The sequence below is a fragment of the Haliotis rubra genome, unplaced genomic scaffold (genome assembly GCF_003918875.1).
Source record: "Haliotis rubra isolate DU_JTF1 unplaced genomic scaffold, ASM391887v1 Scf27, whole genome shotgun sequence".
NCBI classification, from domain to species: Eukaryota; Metazoa; Mollusca; class Gastropoda; order Lepetellida; family Haliotidae; genus Haliotis; species Haliotis rubra.
The window spans coordinates 1,730,775-1,755,008 of NW_025766780.1; the positions used below are offsets into that span (position 1 = coordinate 1,730,775).

Below are 24,234 nucleotides of genomic sequence, written 5' to 3' on the forward strand. Positions count from 1 at the left end.
AACCTCCTTCATGTTTCAATTTCAAGATGTAACTGAAATGCCCTGTTCATCAGATGGAGTCACTAAGGTTTCTATGAGATGAGATTCCTCCAAAGAACCTGTCTGAATGCTAGTGATCAATAATGCAATAATGACAGATAACATATTTAAAACTACAACATTTTGGGCAGAAACTATTAGTATGTCCATTTATCTCTGAAGTAAATTTTAAGACAGTGAAATAGTTTAGTTATAGCCAAATTTTTGTATCATCAAATACCGAAGAGGTGAAATGGGATAACCTCATGTCCAAGATTGTTTTACTTTGTGACGAGTATGCACATTTGTGTGAGGTTGCTTGAACAAAACCAGAGTATGTTCCACAGCAGTAGCTCACTGAGATACCATTAGTGAGTGAGTAAGGTTTTATGCTGCTTTTAGCAATACTCCAGCAATATCATGGCGGTGTACACCAGAAATGGGCGTCACACATTGTACCCATGTGGGGGTCTTCGGCGAGACAAATGAACGCTTAACCACTAGGCTACCCGACCATCCCGAGATACCATTAAACAGTCTATTATGGATACCTGACTCAGACCAGTTTTACTGATTTAGAGCTGGTGCATCCCCCTAGATTCAAATTACCAGGCAGGGAAACAACAAGTGCCATCTTTTAGCACCTTTAGGAATGATGATGTCATGGAACTCAGATATCACTATTCTGTCCCATATCTCTATCTAGCCTTGCTCTAAGGCTGTACTGAATGCTAAGCCCATGTATACTAATTCTATCCTTTAAAGAGGCTAAGTCTAGATAAGCAGACAGTACAAGTATGCCAGTGAGTTGTTTATCTTGTTTAGAAATTTTCATTTAAACTATGAATCATTACCTTAGAAACTTGTGCAAGTGTAGGCTCCATCCACTGCACCGTGATGCAGTCAGTTAATTTGGGGTTCTTAAAATATTTTCAAAACAATTTTCTCAATTGTAAAACATTGAAAGGTATAAAAAGACACGTTTCAAGATACAGTTTCATGATTAGTTCGTGGAATCATCTGTGCACAGAAAATTGTTTGAAATAAATCTTTGGGTTATTTTAGCGAATGCATTCAATAAGATTGTGCTGGTTCGGGTCAAACCTTATTGATTCAGTGTTATGGAGAAGACAGAAAGTTTTTCATGAAGACTGATATGTTTGAAAGATGAATGAATCAAACATCAATACTGCTTTGATAGCACAGATTCTGTCAAACATCCCTCCTACAGTGTGGGCACATGCTGCAGATCAATCAAAGTCACTGCTCACAGTGGAATGTAATCTTTCACGATGATCTTTTTACATTAAAACCATTTACCATTCAACCAAATCAATATGATTCAGAGATTAATCTAAATTTTATACCATATCAAGATTCAAACTATGTAGTTAAAGAAATAAAACTAAAAATATCTGATTACAAAACTTTTTTTTCTCCATCGTTCAATCCGTTTCAAAGAATAATGGCATACAGTGTCATTTAAAAAAAGATAACAATTTCTGAATGAATGGTTTCAATTTTGGACAGATCATCTGAAATCTTTCATGAGTGATTGTGGAGATATATTTAGTTTATATATGGTTTTATTATATATTTCTTGTTTGACAATTCAACTCTTAAATCTGTAGAAAATTCCATTCAAATAGTTCACAAACAGGTTCTAATGAACAGTCAATGGTAAAAACAAAATTGGTCCCTGATGCTAACTGACTGTCCTACCATACTAGGCCTTGAGTATTAAAGCCATACACTTCAACAAATATCAATATTTACAAAACCTTGTTCTGTTAACATTCACAAAATCATTCCCAAGTTCTCTTGTCTATCTTTGATACTCTTTAAAGGCCTTACAGTAACACAATAAAAAAGGATCTTAAAATTTTTAAATATGACTGGTCTTCCCTTTGAAATCTGTTGAAAGTAGTTAACATTCTTACGAAAGAAGACTATAGGTCATGAAAGAAGACCATAGGTCATGAAAGAAGACTATAGGTCATGAAAGAAGACTATAGGTCATGAAAGAAGACTATAGGTCATGAAAGAAGACCATAGGTCATGAAAGAAGACCATAGGTCATGAAAGAAGACTATAGGTCATGAAAGAAGACTATAGGTCATGAAAGAAGACCATAGGTCATGAAAGAAGACTATAGGTCATGAAAGAAGACTATAGGTCATGAAAGAAGACTATAGGTCATGAAAGAAGACTATAGGTCATGAAAGAAGACTATAGGTCATGAAAGAAGACTAGTGCGATTTTGTCACCATACATCATGAAAAAACCCGAATTCAACATGAATCCTTAATGATAACATTATCACTTCACTCAAAATAAACTTAATTATTTCTACACCAATTATCAATACATACAGATTAAAAAACTCGTTGAATATGGAAAATATCATCTCGTTGGAATATTTTCCATATTCAACATCCACGAAGTTTTGTGATCTATTTATTACACACAGGAAGGGAAAACAGTGTGATCCATGATGACAAATCAAGCAGACGATGCCAGATGTAAACAAAACAAAAGGGAGATAACTCTGTCACAACTACTTTATAGATGAAAATAAACAAGTAAAAATATTCACTTAAAAAAATAATACTAATCCCCAGGACACCGAAATTGATTTTCAATTATCCACAGATCTAATGTTTTGCTTGGTTGACATTTTTTATCAAAAACTGCTTGAATAGAGTTACAATGTTAATTTAAAATATCAAGGTGGCAACAGAAAGTTCGGCATTATGACATCACAATCGTTAAATAACCTAGTTTGGTTATCCAACACTCGTTGGATAACTTTCAACTGGTTATACAACACCTGTTTCAAATAACCAAAATTATCTCATAAAGATATTCAGAACACGTGTGTAATAATGCAAAATACGTCCGACTAATGGAGGCACATCTCATCCATATTTCTTATACTTACAGCCACTGTTGGGAATTATAAAAGGGATATGTGAGGATTTATAACTGAAGAGGATTTACAGCAAAGAACCTGAAACTAAACATGGAGGTACATCTCATACCTGGTACATATTTTCATAAAGCTACTACAGAAATTACAAAAAAATATATCTAAAAAATGTCAGTAGTTTTTTTACAAATCAGCTGATGATTGACCATTATTAAATATCAGATGGTGATTATTGGACCAGGCCAGAGCAGCATTTACTTTACTTAGGCAGTGCAAGATGAGATAAGTCACAGTAGTAACTACATTAAGTCAACTCTTACAAAAAGTATGGGAAAATGGTGACCTATCCTGCCACAGAATCCTCATGGGGAGTTACTATAGTGATTATGTGCCACATAAGAAAATGACCGAATAAAGAAAATGGATTGGAATGATCTTTATGCCATTTATCTCTAGGTACACAGCTGACTCACAGACATATAGGTATGTTTTTCTTACCAATTTTTTTATTCCAGGCTTTTATTCAGTGGTTTATCTTAAATATCAATTAAATAACAATGTGGTTCATAAAGAGACTTCATAGAAATATTGTCAATTGGGTGAAATAGACACTTTACTAAAAAGAAAATGTAAAGAATTACTTATTGATAAACAGGAAGTTTTTGGCTATGTTTATTTTCAAACTCTTTCAAAAGACTGTTATCAAATTATTCAGTTTAAGAAATTTGAGTCGGTGGATAAGTAAACCGTAATAAAACATAAAGGGCAGTGAGCTTTGTGCTCCAGTGCCACTGCACCCACACAGTGCCTTCACTCACCTCTCGCTGATACTGTTTTTTCAGGGCCCTCTCCTCCAGCAGAACATCCCGCAGCACAGTAAGCCTGTTGTCCAGTGTACTGTCCGCGGTCATCTCCCAGTTGGACACGCTCTCCACTGCCTCATCATGGAGCCGTTTTAGGCGCTCATTTTCGCCTTTACCGAAAAAAGGTACCAATTAGGGTGGGTGTTTTAAGCTATGGACACTGATAGAATAGTTACCTATTCTCAACAGCATCATTGGTGTGAGAATCTGTCAAGCTGTCAGTGGTGTTACTGTTACTCTGGGTAGAAAAAGCTCTATATCAGGGTTATTGCTATAAAAACTTAAAATCCCTGATAAAGCAAGATTAGGGAAAAAGGTAATATATAGTCAAAAGTCTTACTTAAGCCGCTATGGAAAAGAAAAATATGCTTTTAGACCAGTTTTAAAGGGCAAGTGTACACGGAAATTAACCTTTTTGTCTTGCACTTTTTCATCATAAAAAGTGTTTATCAAGTAGTTTTACATCCAAACCCGTACATATATCAGAAGTAACTAATTTATTTTTTGTGTTATATTAATTCATATTTTCAACATTTACCGAGAGTTCTCTGTCCACAATAAACAGGTATAGGTGTGCTTCTTGTGTCTCGATGTGCAGGCTACTGTCAGTGTATGAAATAAGGTCTAGATTTACAGCTTGTCAGCCTGAGCTCCATACATCGAGACGGGATAGATTTCTGACGGATGGGTCTAGATTTACAGCTTGTCAGCCCGATAGTCTGGTAAACTTTTTTGATGTTCCATACATCTGAGTAAATTCATTCTATATCTTGCTTGGTGTCTCTTCTAATTAAATCCATTTCAGGCTGGTACAGTTTTTACACATTACTAAATCACCATTCACTGCGTTTTGCGTAATTTATAGTATGTCTTAATTCAAATGTCAAATTTTACTGGGAGAATTGAATTTAAAAGAAAAAGACGTATCACTGTGATTAGCGATAGTTTTGTTGTTGTATGATCAAATCAACAATGCTCGTTCTAAAACATTGTCCATGAACCGAGAATCGCTGAGAATGTTTCGAAAATACACAAACACAATTAACGTCAAAGTGAATTTTCAGCCATATTACAGAGTGTTTATAAAATCACGTCATGTATGACAGTTATGTTTCGCCCATAAAATCAATTGTATAGTTCAACACTATCTTCTTGACACGAATCCCGGAATTCCTCATACAGTTCAAAATAAACTGGCTAATGGACTTTGTCACCAATTCGAAGTGTTTCAGTGAAATCGAACGAAATATATCAGATGCCGCGCTGGGAAAGGATCACTTGTTTGAAATGTAAACAAAGCCAATCTCAGATTTTACACTGTGTATCTGTTCGCCTACTTGTTGCATAGACTTGCTTATTAGTTTTAGGACATGCATGGGAAAGGTATCGTAGGAAGCGATAGTTAAATAAAATAGGTGTATTAGTTTAGATTCAACAACATATTATAAAATTTCTTGCCAACTCAACTCCGATGACGTACCTCTCTTAACTTATGAATATTTCCTTAGTCACAATGAAAACAAAAGAAAATAACAACCAGCAGACTGACAGTGATGTCACACTTCATTTTGAAAAGTCGTCAGTGAACACTTCATTTTGAAAAAGTCGCCTCCCGATAGTGATGTCATACGGACGTCAACATTGTTATACATATTTGGTATTTTAACTGAGGTGAGGTTATGAATGAAAATACACACGATCAATCTGTCCTGCTGCTTACATTTTCTGTTCTTACGCGTCTTTCGAATTTTCACAAACTTTTTCACGTGATTAATTTCAGTATTATTATCTTTTGATTTGGGACTAGACAGGAGACCAGTTTAAAATCAAGTGGCACCAATTACGTCATAATCAAAGGGCGGTAACTCTGGCCTGTTTAGCTCGGCAAACAAGGGCCTCATATTGGCGTAACATTTCAGCACTTAATTTGAGGGTTATACTTACATTGTAAGAAAAATTAGTGTATATTTTCAAGCATTGGTATTAACTTATTAAAACAGTTCACGTAGATTCACATAAGAATAAATGTGATTTATTTGTGTACACTTCCCCTTTAAGGAAAATTATGAAAAAAGCAGACTTTTCTTCTTTCATAGAAACTTAGGCCTAAACAAAAGTGTTGTAGTTCCGATTACCCGACAGACCCTTGAATTCTGGTGCCGACCCTAATTTGTTTAAGAGATATGAATAAAATAAACTTTCAGATACCATTGGTTTTTTTTCCGGCACTGATGTGCATCGGTCATTCTGATAGAGAAAGTCAACATGACAGCCACAAGCTTGATTGAATAAACACTTATACATTGATAAATGTGTTATTAGTTTGTACTTTGCTTCTAAAAAAAAAAATGTAAAAAACCCCAAACATCCTACCTATCTACCCTAAATTTTAAAGAGGTGTAATCGGAACCACAACAGTTTTTTTATTTGGCCTTAAGTAAGACTAAGGACTAAACAGTATGTTTGAAATTATCTTTAGTTCATGGATTTGATGCTGAAATCCATTTCTGGTGTCCCCCAGAGTGATATTGCACTAGTATTGCTAAAAGTGGCATAAAACTGCACTCACTCCTTTTTCAGACAAATGTGAGTGAAGACAAATTTCAAAGACAACCCAACAGTTGCATTTTCTTCGTGTAAGAAAACATCTGCAAATGTAATGTACTGATTAATTTACTGGTTGATGTCATCACTGATGGTGCTTTTTAGTTCTTCTGGAACATAATATTGTGTTTTGAATGTTATATTCTTTGAGCATGTATAATTACCTTGAAGCTTTTGCAAAACTAGCATCAACCTTTGGAACCTGAAACACCAGCATAACAAAACCTATGAAAGAACAAAGATACACGTGTAAACAATACAACCTTTCAATTGCCAATCATTGAGTACATTTTTTCATTCTTCTCTTAAACATTTTCCAAACATTTTGGCAAATTGAAAAAATACTAATGGAAGATTTTATACAAATCAACGCTGAAAATTGTATTCTTAGACTTTAATTTCCTGGCACTGGGAAAATATTCAAAATTCCCTGACTATGAAAATTATACACAGTTTATTTTACTATTGACAAAACTGTATTTTATGCCATATATCATTGACAATACTGTGAGTCTCAAAGAAAATGACAAAGCAATAACTAGGCCTTTATTGTTGTGAATGTGCATATGTACACGCCAAGGGACCATTCATAATTTATGGCTTGGGGGAAGATGATTTTAGGTGTGTGTGTGTGGTATTCCACCCATTTTGTTCTGGGGAGGTAGTGGGATTATCTATTTTGTACACCTGTACTCGGGGGTGTCATTGAATTTGTACATGATGGGGAGAGAGAAAAGAATAATTTTTTTTTACATGCCTGTCCATAACAGTCATCATCAACCCTCTTAGCCAAATACTATGCACGGTCCCTAAGCACAACAGTATTTTCAGATCTATACATCAACTCCCATTGCTTCATCAGGAAAAAGGTGCACATAAAAATGCTATATCAATTGCATTAGTTGCTTGTTTGAAATTACAAGAGGATCTTTTTCTGAAACATATTTTTTAATGATCAAATGATCACAATATCCTGCATGCTGACTTCCTATCAGTGCATTTTCTGCCTCACATGTAAACCTTTTGAGCAATGGAGCATATTGAATCAAATTGTTCAGTAATTACTCCCAGAGGCCTCGTATAAGCATAATGAGTGGGTTCAATGCAGCCCATTATGCTGACCTGTGACTTTGAGGAGAAGTGTAACAAACTCAGCTTCAATTTGCATGTAAAGCAGGACAATCAAAAATATTCAAAAGATTTATCCCTGTTAGATCTGACTGTTCATTCAGCTACCAAACTGAAAACACACTTCATTACTTCTTCATGTGAGCTAATATTTTTAGAAATAACATGTACTCATTCATAAATATAATTTGAAAATGTTTTCAACATGTTAAATGTTAATGACTTCATTATAAAAACAAACAGATCTGAAATAGCTCAATGACATCTAATTAGGATTAGGACTACTTTTCATGGACACCGTATCTCTGATAGCTTTAATTACAGACATGGCAATCTAGCTATTTGGTAATAACATGCCAACTCATTTGTCTGTGTAAGACTTTTTGGAATTTCAATAAATAAACAAGTTTGTAATTGTTTGGTTGCCAGTGCAGGATTAAAATAATTTGAGTGGTGCTTGATGTCTTTCTGAAAATAAGCAGGTTTAAATCATATATTGCGTTTTTGTGGTGTCTCTTGGTTGAGAATTACAACGAAACATATACCTTCTCTCTGGTTGGTCATTTTCATCATTTGACATTCCATTTGGGGAAAGATCTTGATCCTCTCCATCACTGTCAGTGAAGAGTTGTCTAGAGTAGCCTCCCCTGTCTGGGTTTGCCTCCACTGCACTGATCACTTCATTGATTTGCTGTGTAAATGTATCTTGTTGTTCCTTGAATTTCTCAACCTGGTGTCAAGTTTTAAAAGACAGAATTACAGAATTCATCATTATGATATAAAATTATGAATGACAGTCTGTCATCGGATCTGTAGTCCAGAGCAATTGCTCAAACATTTTGACAGGCATCCTCAGCATGAGTAACAGGTCCCTCAGGAGCTGCTCTTAACTGGTATTGTTTCATTTGACATTCAGTGAGCAAACATGTTTCAGGCTCAGAATTTTCATTCAAACATAACAGCCTTCCTGATTACTCTTTCAGACATGCTATTCTGAAGAAAGAACTTGCGTGTTTAGCTGATGAGTTACAAAACACGACTTGCCAGCTTGACAGGATAAGAGTAAGTTTTTATCACAGCCTAGATAACAGTATATATGTCATTGTCATATGAAGCCAATCACATTGTAGAACATTCTCCTAGAGTTTGTTATGGCAAGTCCAGTGCCTCTGCTATTCTTACAAAGTCAATTTAAGATGTTAAAGTACATGTATCTCACGAAATGGTCAAATTTATTGCAAAATTATCCAAAAAACATGAAAGACTATCTCGTTTGTGTAATTATCCTCTGTTCACATTGGTTGTATAGCTCCACATGCTGCTATCGAAGCCCATTGGCATTGACATGTATGGCCATTACATGTCACATTCTAAATTGTAAATAGATACATACATGGTGAAATGTGGGTTATAAAATTATATCCGTTGGGAACAAGTATTACATTGGAACTGGTTAACACAATTTATAGAAATGTACTTGAAATTACTTTGCACATCCACATCAAACGCCAAAAGCCCACCATCAACCGAGACCAAGGATACTTCATTCCATCCGCTTATGATGCACTCATCCACCAAGCCCAATCTACTGTATAAACTCTGCTGTATAAACATCTCATTATTATTTGTACATCATTGGCTTCCACGCCTGTCCTTTGTTTACTCTCTGGCCCCATCGGCTTTCTGCCTAGCCAATTATGTTAATTATGTTGTTTTCTTTGTTACATTGTTACATCCAGTATATATACACTTCCCCCTTCTTCATGTTCCATTATGCTTGACAACGGTACAAGAATCTGTATCGAAATGTCGCTACTCACGAATAAAAAGAAGTTGTTATCCATAAAGTTTGTTCTATATTGTATACATTTCAGAAGCCCAGTGGTTTCAAAATGTTAACAAACAGAAGCTAGATGGATGTCAAATGTGGAACCAGAGACCATATAATAATCTATTATATGGTCTCTGGTGGAACACATGAGCATGGGAATGTCAGGTATTCTGAGCGGATCTTGGCATCACCAAGGGAAGTAACTCAGCACAGCCAGATATATCACCTGAGACCATTTTTGCAATCTAGCAGCTGTCTCTGAGTACAGTCCAATCCTAATGACATTTTTCTTATAATTCTGGTTAAACCAGTCAGCATGCATATGGTGGTTACAGGCCATCATATTCAGGAGTTCTAACCAATGACCAGTGGGTCTTGGCATGACTGAAGAATTGAATTCTGCACAGTGAGATTCATTGCCTAATACCCTAGCTCTTGGTTCTTTCATCTATTCAACTGCTTGAGCAAACATAATGTTCACCTAGAAAATTTTGCAACACAGATTGCAACACATATTAAACAATAATCATTCCACTATGTTGGAGTAACAAGGATATTATTACTGGACAAATAAAGCTTAGAATCCAAGAATCAGGTCTGAACATTTGTTCGGTGATATAAAGACTTACCAGTTTTACACCATCCAGTGTTTTGATGTCATTATCTCCATTTGCAGGCATGAAGGAAGCAACCTCGAGGTCTATGAGGTCCTCTGTTGTCCAGGACTCTGCCCCAGAAGAGAAGGACCGAGCCAGGATGCTCTCCTGAAGTTCCTTGTCACTCAATGGGGAGGGCAGGTGTAGAGATTCTTCAAGCTGAAGACAGACCAAGTACAGTCACTGACCTATCTTGACACTCACGATTTTCAAGCAAAATGCACTTAACAATTATGCATGTGTGAATGTTATCTTGAAGCACAGCCAGTAGTATAAACTAGAGAGGTGTTTGCTACATGCAAATTGAAAACATATTTAACGGATCATAACCTTGTACTGAATGACCCCAAATTTTGTCACCAGGAACATCTCCCTGGAAACAATTTGGTTGCCACCAAATCATCTATAACCCCTAGTGTTGCCACTCTGGTAAACACTGAAACGGGATGTTCCATGTCTCAAGATACCTTGCTATTGGAACATTAAAAGCAGTTCCAGGTCAATTAAATGCCTTCTGGTTTGGGAACACAAATGCCAAATGGAGAACCTCTACAAAAGAAACATTCATATGTCTTTGACAAAAATTTACAGTTTAATGACATCATTCACTTCCACTAGTTCCAGTTCATGTAAGCACATGCCCAGTACAACATACCTACAATACAGAAGGTCCCATGAACATAGATACCTTAATTACACATTTGGTTAATAACTTCACCTCCTGTTCAGAAAGAAAAGCATATGATCAATGTTATGACAATTAGGTTTATAGTGACCTTTACATAAGGTCACAGACAACGTTCTCAACTGAGACCAACCATATTGATCATATATGTTAGATATGTAAAAATATCTAATAATGAACACTGCAGACAGACATTGTGAAAAACATCACTTAATAACTTGTTTGAGAGGCATTTAGAAGTTGGATGGATGGATAACAATATATGATCACTTGCTTGAAAATGGTGTTACAACCTACACTGAAACGTCGCTCTCACTGTAATAAAGAAGTTGTTAATCCATATATTGTTATCCTTCCTTATCACTTAATGACTTCATTCTTCTCTTACATTTATGCTACAAAATAATCAAGTTAAGGCAGACAATTGACCTTTGGTATAGTGTGAGCAAAGCGCAATGTGGTGGCCATATTGAAAATTGGTTTTGAACCTCTTGAGCAAATCCAGGTGTGATGTTAAACCCTTATCCCTTGATTGGTTTCAGAGGATGTTCACAGGCTATGACTTTGATGATGCCAGACAAGCAGCCGTTGACAACTACTCAAGAGAAATTAACTTATAATCTATATTGGCTTTCTGCCGCATAGTGATGTTCATTTCTGATGCATATCACAGGTTAATCATAGTGCAGCCTACAACTGCTGGCTTCAGTCGATATCTGTTCCCCTAAATGTACTTATTCCTACTGAGTGTTTTTCTTGAGGGAATATTCACCATTTCCTTGATCTCATTATGTATAGATGTCTGTTTGACAGGGGTGCTGTGTGCAGTAGACTGGTGTGATGAAGCAGGTTCTTCCTCCAGCACCTCTCCCTCAACCTCCAGGTCATCGACGCACCCAGAGGAGCTAGACATGTTTGGCATATCTTCCTTCATGTGGTAACTGGAACACGGAAAGGTGCAAAGTAGTCAGTGACCTTCTCATCACTTTGTGTTAACAAAATAAAGGTAGTGGAATGTACTGAACAGTCATGTAACCCTTTGCAAAATATAGGAAAATAATGATTTCTGGGCAATAGTGGTTGTTGTTCTTGACTGTATCTAAATGTAAATTACATGAAAATTGGTAAACAATTTTCCCTAACTTTATCAATAGGTTTACTTTTTGAAGTAATTACAAATAATACATTGCTGGTTTATTAGCTAAAGATGTGTCTCATCTAAGTGTAGCATGCAAACTGTATTTAGCCAAAATATTGCACAAAAGGTTTTGTGTGGACGATTTTTGTGTTGAAGGACTAGCATCAGGTTTCTGGTATCTTAAGGGACTGAACTGAGATTTCCATATACTACAACAGATGACAATATTGCTCTCACTGCAAGAGAGTTTTACACTTACTTGGTTATTTCCTGATGAGCTTGTATCAGCTGCATTTGTAGATCATCGTGTTCATATTTCAATTCCTTTAGAAAGAAATCAAACAAAGACTGATCAGGCTAGCTTAAGGCTGAGTTTAAGTGAGTGAGTTTAGTTTTACGCAGCAGTCAGCAATATTCCAGATATATGGCGGTGGTCTGTAAATAATCAAGTCTGGACCAGACAATCCAGTGATCAACAGCATGAGCATCGATCTGCGTAATTGGGAACCGATGACAGGTGTCAACCAAGTCAGCGAGCCTGACCATCCGATCCCATTAGTGGCCTCTTTACGACAAGCATGGGTTACTGAAGATATATCAATTCTATCGCGGATCTTCAAGGGTATCTGAGTTTAAGACCCACTGGTCACAGATTTGATTCTCAGATGTAAGAATGAACACAATAGTTAGTATTACCTCAGTCATGAGTGAGGGAGTAAGGTTTTATGCTGAATCTAGCAATATTCCAGCAATATCACAGCGGGGACACCAAAAATTCGGCTTCACACATTGTACCCATGTGGGGAATCGAATCTAGGTCTTTGGTGTGACGCGTAAACGCTATAACCACAAGGCTACCCACTGCTCCACCTCAATGGTAAAACACATGTCATTGCAGGTATTGTTTCATAGAAACATCATCTGGTGTTCTGTCAGGCAGTCTAGCTGGTCTGAGCTAATGAAACTCTCATTGTGAAAATTAGGGATCAAAGAATTCTCTGGACACATTCCATTGAAGCTATGTACAACTTATCAAGGTAAAAATTCATTATATAAAAATATATTCCTATACATGATTTCAACTTCATGGAACGCAACAAGGTAAGCATGCTAGTCACTCAGAAATTTGAGAAAGCCTTCATTAAGATCAGTTTTTATAAGGGTGATAATGATCACACTATGTCAAATGTCAATGAAACTAAAATATTTTAGAGTTACAAGGCAATAACACTGATGTTATTCATGATAAATTCTGACCATATACAAAGAAAATATAGATTCTCATGTAAATTTTAATCAGAGGTACAGATAAGCTGCGTATCTGCGTAAATTACGCAAATATTTATGTGAAAACTCAATTCCTATTAAGTCTATTGCGTACAAGTACGCTTGAATTTTTGTAAATACTCAATAAATGTGATCTTACACGCGTACACACAAAAATGTCAAATCTTAATATGCGTACTGGTGGATAGATACTATAACTGAGGTATACTGAGAGGTTCTATTTCAGGATATGAACTTGACAACTTGCAGTTTTTCTTATCGCTTCTCAAATAACAGATCAAATATAAATAAAAAACACTCAAATTTAAACTTTATTATATTTTTAGATTATTGGAAAATGGCAAAATACCCAATTGAGTTTGAGTGAGATGAGTACAATGTATTTGGTTACTCAAAGGAAAATTAGGATACCCAATTGAGATGAACACAAGCGAGTACATAACTCAATGACCCAAAAAGTTATCTGTAGCTCTGTTTAATTCTTTGTGGGACATGATTGTGAAGATCACTCATATGTGTCTAACAGTTTGTCAGGGTACAGTCATGGAATAGCGCACGAGATATAGCAAATGTGGTATGCTAAAAATATCTGCACATTTTGAAATCTATTATTTTCAAATGGCTTCTGCAGTGGTCATGTCTTAAAAATGAATAATACCGTGAATAATTTGTTTTGTTTTGAATTCCATATTTCAGTCAGGGACAGTATGTAAACACAGAGCTCCCATACATTGGTAGTCACATGATCTAAGGGAGACAACTTCCTTGGAAAAATGTGGTGTGTTAGAACTTATGTGTTTCATTTTTCTGTAATAAACAAGAGATTTCCCGTTAGGTTCTTGTGTTTTCCTGACCATTCTGCTGCTGACCAGGTCCCACAAACAAGACAAATGTATTAAATAGCCCTTGATTCTTGCAGGTCACTGAAGAATGAGTCCATGTCTGTTGTTTAGGAAGTTACCAAGTCAGCAGTATTTGGTTATTTTGCAGCAGCTACCATATAAGTGAGTGTTGGTTGGTTGTTGTTTAATGCCACACTCAGCAATATCCCAGCTATATGGTGGCGATCTGGACCAGACAATCCAGTGATCAACAGCATGAGCATCGATCTACACAATTGAGATACGATGACATGTGTCAACCAAGTGAGTGAGCCTGACAATCTGATCCCATTTGAATTGCCTCTTAAGACAAGCATGGGTTGCTGAAAACCAATTCTAACCCGAAACTTAACAGGTAATATAAGTGAGGCCAAATAAAAAAAATGTTGTGGTTCGGATTACACCTCTTTTAAATTTAGGGTAGGTAGGTAGGATCTTCTTTTTTTTTATTACATATTTTTAGAAGTAACGTACAAACTAAGAACACATTTATCTATGTGTAATTGTTTATTCAATCAAGCTTGTGGTCATCATATTGACTTTCTCTATCAGAATGACCGATGTCTGTCGGTGCCGGGAAAAAACAATGGTATCTGAAAGCTTATTTTATTCAATCCGCTTAAAAAAATAAGGTCGGCACCAGAATTCTAGGGTCGGTCGGGTAATCGGAACCACAACATTTTTGTTTTAGGCCTGAGCGAGTGAGGCTGCTTTTCGCATTATTCGAGCTACATCATGACAGGAACCGCCACAAACGGGTGTTTGGCATGATGAATGAACTCTTTAACTACTTGTCTACAACACTACCCAGCCAGTACATAAACAGTCCTCGGTCCCTTCCACAAAATGGGCTTAGTGCTAAAGAGATAATTTAATGAGTGCTCTCATAATTTAACATAGCCATACGATTTTCATAGAGCTAAGAATGCTAAGAGTGCCCTGAATCAGAAAAATAGACCATGGTGTTTTCACTTTTATGAATAATTAATCACCTACCTCATTCATTTTATTGAGCTCATCCACACAAATCTTTAGATCTTGAATTTGCGTTTGTTTCTGAAAAAAGAGAACACTACATACACCAATTTGTCAGTTTCCCCAAAACAATTTTATACTTTGAAATAAAGAGAAAATGAATTTGTAAAAAACCTCTATTAATTGGTCCTTGTCAACACAAACAACAACAATGCTCCTTAAGAGGATATTCCTTTTAAGACGCTCATCTGATGGTTCAGGATTAGTACAAATCTGGAGTGTGTACTTGTGTTTTCACAAGATCTATGTTCCTAAACAAGAAGTCTTAAATAGATTGTTGACTAGTTGAATAGACTTCATGTCAAAACTTGATCTTGAAGATCTTGTAAATGTTTAGAGTGATAGTGATATTCATGTTTTGAATATGATGCTCAATGACATTGTCATAGTAACAACCAAAACTTATATTGGTCATGTAATTGGAACCCATTTCCGATATACAGTTTACTTACTTCAGACAGTGTTACTTCATGCATTGTTCTCTCCTCTGCTAGTTTCTTTAAAAGTTGCTGCAAATAGTTGAAAACAGCTACAATCATTTCAATATTACAGCATCAAATCTTTGTTTATATTATGCATGTTAAGATTTTATTAACATGGCCTACTTTGGTAAAGTAATAGCAAATGTAACTTTTCCAGGAAAACATGTTTTTCAATTTTTCAATTTCATGTAGTAATAACAAAACTGCAGAGATTTAATTCATCAAAACATGCATAAGTTAATAAACTTTCTGCTGGAAAAGGGAAATCAATTGATGGGTCAATACAGTCAGTGGTTCCTCATTATCATTCCTAAATTCAACATAAGAAGCTACAAACTCTGCATTATTTTATGAAAAGACCTCTGCCAAACTATTGATTCATAGGTTTTACAAACAGCTAAACCAAGCATTCATTATGATGAACCAACTAATGCAGACCTGGCTAACTGTCCTATGCTTTATAATAATTTCTCCAAACATAAGAAAACATCAATTTTGACTGAAGTCATGCTAATATATACAATGACAGTCATAGAATCATTCCAGTCATTTCTTACTGATATTGTATCATCTAATTTAACAAAATGCAACAACAGACAGGATTACCCATGAGAATATGAAGTCGCTCATTAGTAAATAATAACTTGTCTAATATCATTCCTTCAAAGCTATCTTCGTCTATACATTTAGCATGGTTCTCAGATTGCAGCATATTATGAATCTTGAAGTAAGAGCAATCTATTTGTATCTTAGGCCAAAAATCATAACATGAGTAAACCAAAGAAACATGGCTCCTCCCAAGATTTTAAAGCCTTACTTATCTCAGTGCCAATCTATCCTATCCTGCAGTTATTTACATTCAATGATGACCTGCGGTATTAAAACAGAGAACAGATGTAATGGTCAATATTCCTTGTTTTTCATATTACCGGTATATAAAACAGTACCTTAATAACATTTTAATAATATGGTTGATACCCATATCAAATATAGTCATACTGAAAATCTCTTATGAGATGGTCCTATCTCTCCTTGAACATCAAGAATGTGACGCCAGGTATGTTAAGTGTTTAAGAGGAAGTGAAACAAATCATTAAGGCATATACGAGAAGTAATTTGGCATGTATTTGTGTCAGCCGAAATGTGTGACTAACATTGTTTTATGAAGCGAAAGGACTCTCAACTAAGCACATACACACATGAACATGTTTCTAACACATTAGGTTTGTAAACCAAGCTGACATACGAGCACAGTCCTGCATACTGGAGATATTTATGACCTTCTAATGGTTACCGATTATTGCTAATAATGATAAAGGATACAGTCATAAATAACAATGTGGTAAGACCCCTGGTAGTGTCTTGTGCTGTCTTTTTCATTCCGAGTGTGTTTTCTATTTCTAAATGTTTTAGTCCATAGTTTGTCGTAACCTTGACACATGGTGACAACAGTTTTATAATTTTGGTCCTATCAACTTTTCAGGGTCAGAGTAAGAAGTTCACTAACCAATATAAAAAGAATGAAAAATATACATTACAAATGAAATACACAATGCCATCTTAGAAAGTGGTCAAATGTAACATATGTTATATTTGGGATTACACTTTCTCAGTAGCTTTCTCGCGTGGAAGCCGCGATGGCTGAGCGGTCTAGGCATCTGACTTTGTGTGCTGGCGGTTAGGTGCCTGACTCTGAGGGTATGGGTTCGAACCCCCAAAAAGTACTAGAATCTGTACTTTACTGAGAAAGAGTAATCCCAAATATAACATATGTTATACATTACAAATGCTTTTTGAATAAATGTCACAAAAGTAGAACACTGGGATGAAAAGGCTTGATGAGGGTAATGATTGTGTCCTGTCATTGTGTATACTACTACAAAGAAAAATCATAAAGATCTTACTTTTTGTTCTATTAGAGTTGATTGAAGAGATTTCTGTTGAATGTTAGCATTTTCCAGTTCAGACAGTAAGATCTGTACCTGCAAAAGTAAAATTCAAAATGTCAAAATTCATCTTTTATATGCATTATATAAGAGTGGACTGAAAAAAAGCTATTACCTGTGTAACAGTCACTCACTCTGTTAGTAAACCATTTACATTTAAACCATGCAATGGGTACATTCATCGGATCACATTTAGAAGCAAATTGTAAGTTGAACTTGAGCTGCCAATCCTATTCACAATTTCATAAAACAGGACATATGAAGACCTTTAGATACACGAACAAACTATAAATCAGTAAACTACATTTTCACAAATGTCAAACTGAATAAATCATTAACAGAAATAAGGTGAAACAAGCCCAGTTACCTAGGATATCGAAATCATGAGTCAAAGAGTAAACACACCAGTAAATCTCTCCTATGTACTAGTCTTTCACAGTCAAACATACAATTATATAGGAAAGAATTATATAACTCTTCCTGGACTTCTACCATAAACGTTTTTACACTGAAAACAATCACAAGTGTGGATATATTAACATTCACAAGAGTTACAAGTAACCTGTTGACAGAACATGTGGAACAAACCTGAACTAAATCCCAAGGTCTAGCATTTCACCTTTTCTCAGCCCTAGTTAATTAACACTGATTAAGCCTGATAACTACATGTAGTAACAAGCTGGTCTCACAACTGTCCCAAACGTAGTGGTGTGCCATTCTCCACACAGAACATAATCATCCTGTACAGCTATAGTTTCCACAGCTACATGTCTGGGTGTATCATCCCAGCGCTAAACTAGAATGGTTCAGGTACAATACAAGGTGGGAGGCGTGTGTCAACACTAGTGAGACCGCTGTGGCAGTGTGGAGAGGGGGGTTTGTTGACATGGATCACTCCCCTACCTGTTATAGCCCTATATATCTCTACTTGACCCGGTGTGTAATCTGGTCCTTAAGACAAATCCACCAGATACATGCCTATCCAAAGCATAAACACTTACATAAGTTATCATAGATTATTCAGAGATGGCATGCTGTGAGAAATCCATGTATTACATACTCAGTGGGTTGATTCATATCTGACTTTGTGATTTGTAACTTTGCATAAGCTTAATTATGATTTGAAATGATAAGAATGCAACAATACGCTAAAGTACAAAACGCTAAACAATTTGGCACATCAGTCAAAGAATAAAATAAGTTTTCACTTTGGGAATGGATACTGGTGACTTGAGTTGATCTTGACATGATTTTAGTTTTAACTTACAAATCATTAAAAGTAACACAATTACCATCAGCAATGTGAATAAGTTATCACTTATGGTCCATTTTTAAGTTCATTTATTAGAACCTTGACAAAACCGACAAACATTAACAAAATATAATATGACTTTTGAAAAACATACAAGGGTAAACATTACTCAGTGCTATGGTGTGACCAACCAAGTAAGCAGGGATCACATACAAACAAGTTTAGCTTCATAACGGCATTTAATAAATCCAGAATAATAATAAATAAATAAAGTTAGTATTTATATAGCGCCTTTTCCAACAACTTTGCTCAGAGGCGTTTAGGCAAAGGCACTGTCAAAAAAGTGAGTTTTCAAGACACGTTTGAATTGTTCAAGGTCTTCAATGTTCTGGATGTTTGGTGGCAAGATATTCCACAGACACGGTCCTGCTTTAGAAAAAGCTCTGTCACTGAAATTCTTTTTTCTTGTCAGTGGAATCTCTAGCACCCGGGAGGAGTTGGGTCTCAGTGCTCTTCTAGGGTTGTAAAGTGAGATCAAGTCACTGATATACCGTATACTGGTGCCAGAAGGTGGAGAGAGTTGAACACAAAGATGAGAATCTTAAACATGATTCTGTATCTGATGGGGAGCCAGTGGAGAGTCTTAAGTACTGGACTGATGTGCTCTGTCCGTTTGGTCCCAGTAATGAGGCGAGCAGCACAGTTCTGGACTGTCTAGTGTTTTCGCTGATGAACCGTAAAGGAGACTATTGCAATAGTCTAAGCGTGATGTAACAAAAGCATGGAGTGTCTGATGTCGAAAAATTAAGTGACAAAAGAAAACAATATATCAGATGTACCATTTAGATTTTATGTGTGCTCCCATGAGGAATACATTTGATTAATAGAAAAAGCTGTCTCTTGAAATGTTCGTCTACTCTTCCTGAAATCAATCCTGCTACACTTGATACCACTTTCTGGTTTGTAATGGTAACACAGAATTAAATATGTCAGCATACAGAAGGATAACAATATATGGCTGAGCAACTTCTTTATTGCAGTGAGAGTGATGTTTCCAGTGTAGGTTCTAACACTGTTATCAAGCAACTAGTGATCACTGCTCCAATTTCTAAATGCCTCTTGTTCAAGTTTGCCTCTATCTTTCACCCCTGAAGATCCGGGTTAGAATTGATCTTCTTCACCCATGCTTGTCGTAAGAGCCAACTAACAGGATCAAGTAGTCAGGCTCACTGACTTGATTGACACATGTCATAGTATCCCAGTTATTCATGCTCAAATCCAAATGTGTAGATCGATGCTCATGCTGTTGATCACTGGATTGTCTGGTTCAGACTGCTGCCATATTGCTGGAATATTGCTAAGTGCAATGTAAAACTAAACTCACTCACTCTAAATGCCTCTCAAAGCAGTCAAGTCAGCATACCCTGTTCCTCGTAAGCTTTCTAAAAGTCTGTCATCCAAACACATGAATAGTAACATATGTTATATTTGGGATTACACTTTCTTAGTATGTTACATTTGACCACTTTCTAAATGGCATTGTGTATTTCACATGAATAGTGTTTCATATTCAGGAGTGATTCACTATATAATATTGCTTTCTCTGCAATGGGTAATGTTTTGGCTGTATCACAGAGGCCTGTTTATGATCACATCTGGACTAGGCTAACTAGTGACTGAAAACATAAACATTCATTCAAGCCTGACCACCCGATCCTCAGTTAGTCAAACTTTGGAGCAGAAGATCCCAATACAAAGACACGCAGACAATATGGACACAAAATGTGCCCATCCAATCCTCATTTTAGTCAAACTCGGGAACAGAAATTCCCACTACTTAGACACACTGGTTACATATTGTTGCCACCCAATCTTTAGTTTAGTTAAACTCTGTACCAGTAATTATCCAGTACCACAGCAACAGCAACAGCAACCTCTGTTAAAGGAGGTTAAAGGATAAAAATATATCCACAACTGTATCAGATTGATGGATGTGTTTTATGTGGCATCTAATACAAATCTACAGATTCAATCTGCATGAAGATGAAAAGAACTCAAATGTCAAACTTACTTCAAGATCTGGAGAGGATGTCAAACATCACTAGCTTCCAGTCAGTGTAACAGCCACCTACCTTTAGCCATAACATACAATACTGACTGAATTAAATGTTTTACTATGTTATCATCTGAATAACAAAGATGTGCACCATGCTGTGGTATTATCAGCTTAAGGTCATGCAGAAAACTGAGATGTGAGACTGATAATGAGTAATATCTGATAACAATAGTATACGTTATATATAGTAATACTTATTGTGGAGCTATTTGTGTGTGTGTGTGTGTCAAAAATAGATTGTTTGTAATCTTATTTGCTTCAATCAGTGTTCAAAATTATACAAGCAAATGTTCTTGTCAAAACTCTAATGTGAAATTTACTGGGTCCCTGAATCAGAGACAAAATCTCCAAACCACGCAGACCCTGGTCCCCATTAATGTAGGTAGTACTGTTGCTGGTAGTGGTCCATAGTACTATTCTCACTGGTAATGCATTGCTGTCAACACCGAGATTAGTACAGCTTTAGAGCTGACAGTTACAACTATACTCTGTTAGAAGTATACAGCCACCTGATTATCTCAGTAACAGCAAAACAGGGCATTTTACAAAAGAAAACATAATCTATGGTGTCTTCAAACTAGCTAAATTCCCAAAATGTTCACACAAACCTTCTCACCATAAACGACTAGCTGCTTCCTTTCATGAGTGGTGAACCACATTTCCAAGTTCTTTGTGAAAATGGAGGTATATAAATGGGTATAATTTAAAACTGATACAATATGGAAAAACACTACTTGAATTAATGGTTTAAATACAGTCTTGACATCAGTTAAATCTTAAAGCTTCATCACCTCCAATATTGTGTGAAACGATATTGGAAGTAAGTGTACTATAAATCAAACAGACAGCAGCCACTGTCAAGTCTCTTTCAGTCAAAAACCAATCAAAACTTAACAAAATTGAAAATACAGCTAGTAAAATAGCCGGGATCACTTTCGATAATCTTTCACTTCTCTATGAGAGGCAAGTACTAAAGATATTGTCTGTCTGTCTGTGTCAATGTACCACAATGTAGTGTAGGAAGCACCCATACAATAACTCATATACTACCCATCAAAAGTTTAGACTCACTAGTGTAAATATAGCCACTTACTTCAGGCAACTGTTCTGAACTAAATTTTGCAAAATATTTCATACTGTTTAATGGTACAGTTTACAAATGAATTGATGTATTGGAAAAGAAATTTGTAATGTTGAAAAGATTATTGTCATGAGTTAAATAAATGATGAAACTCAGTGAAAATTGGCGAATTCTTAACAAAACTTTACACCAAAACGCAGCCGTTTGCTTGTACGATATTTGCATATGCTTTTCAGCAATTTGATGCATGATCCTCATGCAATTCAACTGCATAAGGTTTGCAGTTGGTTCCACCAAGTTAGTGGAGGAATTCATCTTCAACATAACCACATATATATACATAACATATAGTGAATGCTTTAGGTGAGTCTAAACTTTTGATGGGTAGTTTTATATGCACATCTTAATTTTTCTAAAAATGCAAAGACAAGAGAGACATAATCCTTCTTGTGACACTTAATGCTGGCTAACCTTTCTTGTCTTAGATAGAAGATTTATTGGTACAGGCTGTAACATGTAGTGTGTCTTTAACAACTGGAAACAAGAAGACAAAGTCATCAATATCCCCACAATGGCAAAATACTCTTCATGATTATGTCTATGAGTTATGGTTATGTCAAATATTTAGGTGTGTATATAGAAAAGTGGAAGGAGAGTATTGAAAGGTTTTAAAGTTCTGCTCGAAAAGAGCACGACCACAATTTCAGGCTAAGTCAAACTTGTTGCCATGGAAACGCCAAAAGTATTTTATTCAGAATTCCAAAACTACCAAAAGGCACCAGTACACCACCAGATCTATCTATGTGCCAAGTTTGGTGAAGAAATAGTGAACAGTTTTAGAGTTCTGCTCTGGAAAAGAGCACGACCACAATTTCAGGCTAAGTCAAACTTGTTGCCATGGAAACGCCAAAAATATTTTATTCAGAATTCCAAAACTACCAAAAGGCACCAGTACACCACCAGATCTATCTATGTGCCAAGTTTGGTGAAGAAATATTGAACAGTTTTAGAGTTCTGCTCCGGAAAAGAGCACTACCACTAATTTCAGTCAAAGTCGAACTTGTTGCCATGGAAACGCCAAAAATATTTTATTCAGAATTCCAAAACTACCAAAATGCACCAGTACACCACCACATCCATGCATGTGCCAAGTTTGGTGAAGAAATATTGAACGGTTTTAGAGTTCTGCTCGGAAAAGACAAATGTGCATGGGACGGACGGACGACGCGACGCGACGGGACGACGCATACGCGACGACGGGTCCATTTTAATACCCCTGCAAAATGCGTTATGGGGATAAAAATAACATGTATATTCCATGACCATTATAGCAGGATAGAAGGGTTATATGATTCTCTTTAAGGTGTTTGACACAGTCCAATTCTAAGCTTCTGATCAGTGAAACCCTATCATATAAAAGATCTTCCTCTTAGCCTATATCTGCAACACCATGGTACACCTATTGACAAACTGGTAAATCTATGTACAGATATTCTATCACGTACCTTGCTCTCATAGTCTGTTATTTGTGCCTGTAAACTTGTATTTTCCCTTTCCACCTGATTCAGCCTGTTTTCTAGCTCCTTCCTCTTGTCTTGGTACTTAGTTAGGGTCATTTTCAGTTCTTCATTTTCCTCCTGTGTCTCTGAGCGGAGGTCAACCAGTTCTTGTAGGCTGGAAAAATACAGAGAAAATATGGATCTGGATGGTATAATAACTGTGTCACTGATAATCAACCAGTGTAATAGTTGGCGTGGTGGGCAAGCTGTCTAAGGCATCAGGCTAGTGATCCAGTGAGCTTGAGGTGCGGGGATCGAGCTCACCTGGGACCGGGTGTAAACAGGAGTCAACTTTTGTGCAGACTCTTTCAGTGTTGTCACAAACCCCTAGTGTACAGTATACAACCCTGTGCACTTTAAAGGACTTATGAATCTGTTATATATGACCAGATGGTGGCCACAATCACGTGAAAACACCTAGTTGCAGGTAGAGCAATGTGCAGTAAAACTTGAACAAAGTACTGTGACTATGTGTCCCAGTCCACCCAGCTGTGAATGGGTACCTCAGGAAAGCCACATTAACTCAGTGCGCCTAGTGGCTGCAAGAGTTGTATGATCCCCAGGGAGTTGAGATTGATAATATGATGTGCCGGCTGAGTTTGACAAACAATGATCGAGGGAAAATCAAAGCGCTTTTGAATCCATTGTATATGACCAGATGGTGGCCACATGAATACGTGCAACACCTAGTTGCAGGTACAGCAATGTGCAGTAAAACTTGAGTGAGTGAGTTGGGTTCTACA

At 36.3% G+C, this 24,234-nt stretch overlaps 1 protein-coding gene across 1 annotated transcript in view; it reads right to left on the reverse strand.

The window, feature by feature from the left end:
- LOC124280612 (paramyosin-like) overlaps positions 1-24,234 on the reverse strand; it is a 113,366-nt gene that overhangs the window by 66,017 nt on the left and 23,115 nt on the right. Inside the window, exons 7-16 of the mRNA XM_046716594.1 lie at positions 23,438-23,606; positions 17,442-17,519; positions 15,508-15,564; positions 15,017-15,076; positions 12,112-12,176; positions 11,487-11,655; positions 10,003-10,188; positions 8,088-8,272; positions 6,579-6,616; positions 3,766-3,920 (exon numbers count right to left, since the gene is read on the reverse strand). Coding sequence (XP_046572550.1) covers positions 3,766-3,920; positions 6,579-6,616; positions 8,088-8,272; positions 10,003-10,188; positions 11,487-11,655; positions 12,112-12,176; positions 15,017-15,076; positions 15,508-15,564; positions 17,442-17,519; positions 23,438-23,606 — 1,162 coding nt within the window. The remainder of the gene's footprint in view (positions 1-3,765; positions 3,921-6,578; positions 6,617-8,087; positions 8,273-10,002; positions 10,189-11,486; positions 11,656-12,111; positions 12,177-15,016; positions 15,077-15,507; positions 15,565-17,441; positions 17,520-23,437; positions 23,607-24,234) is intronic.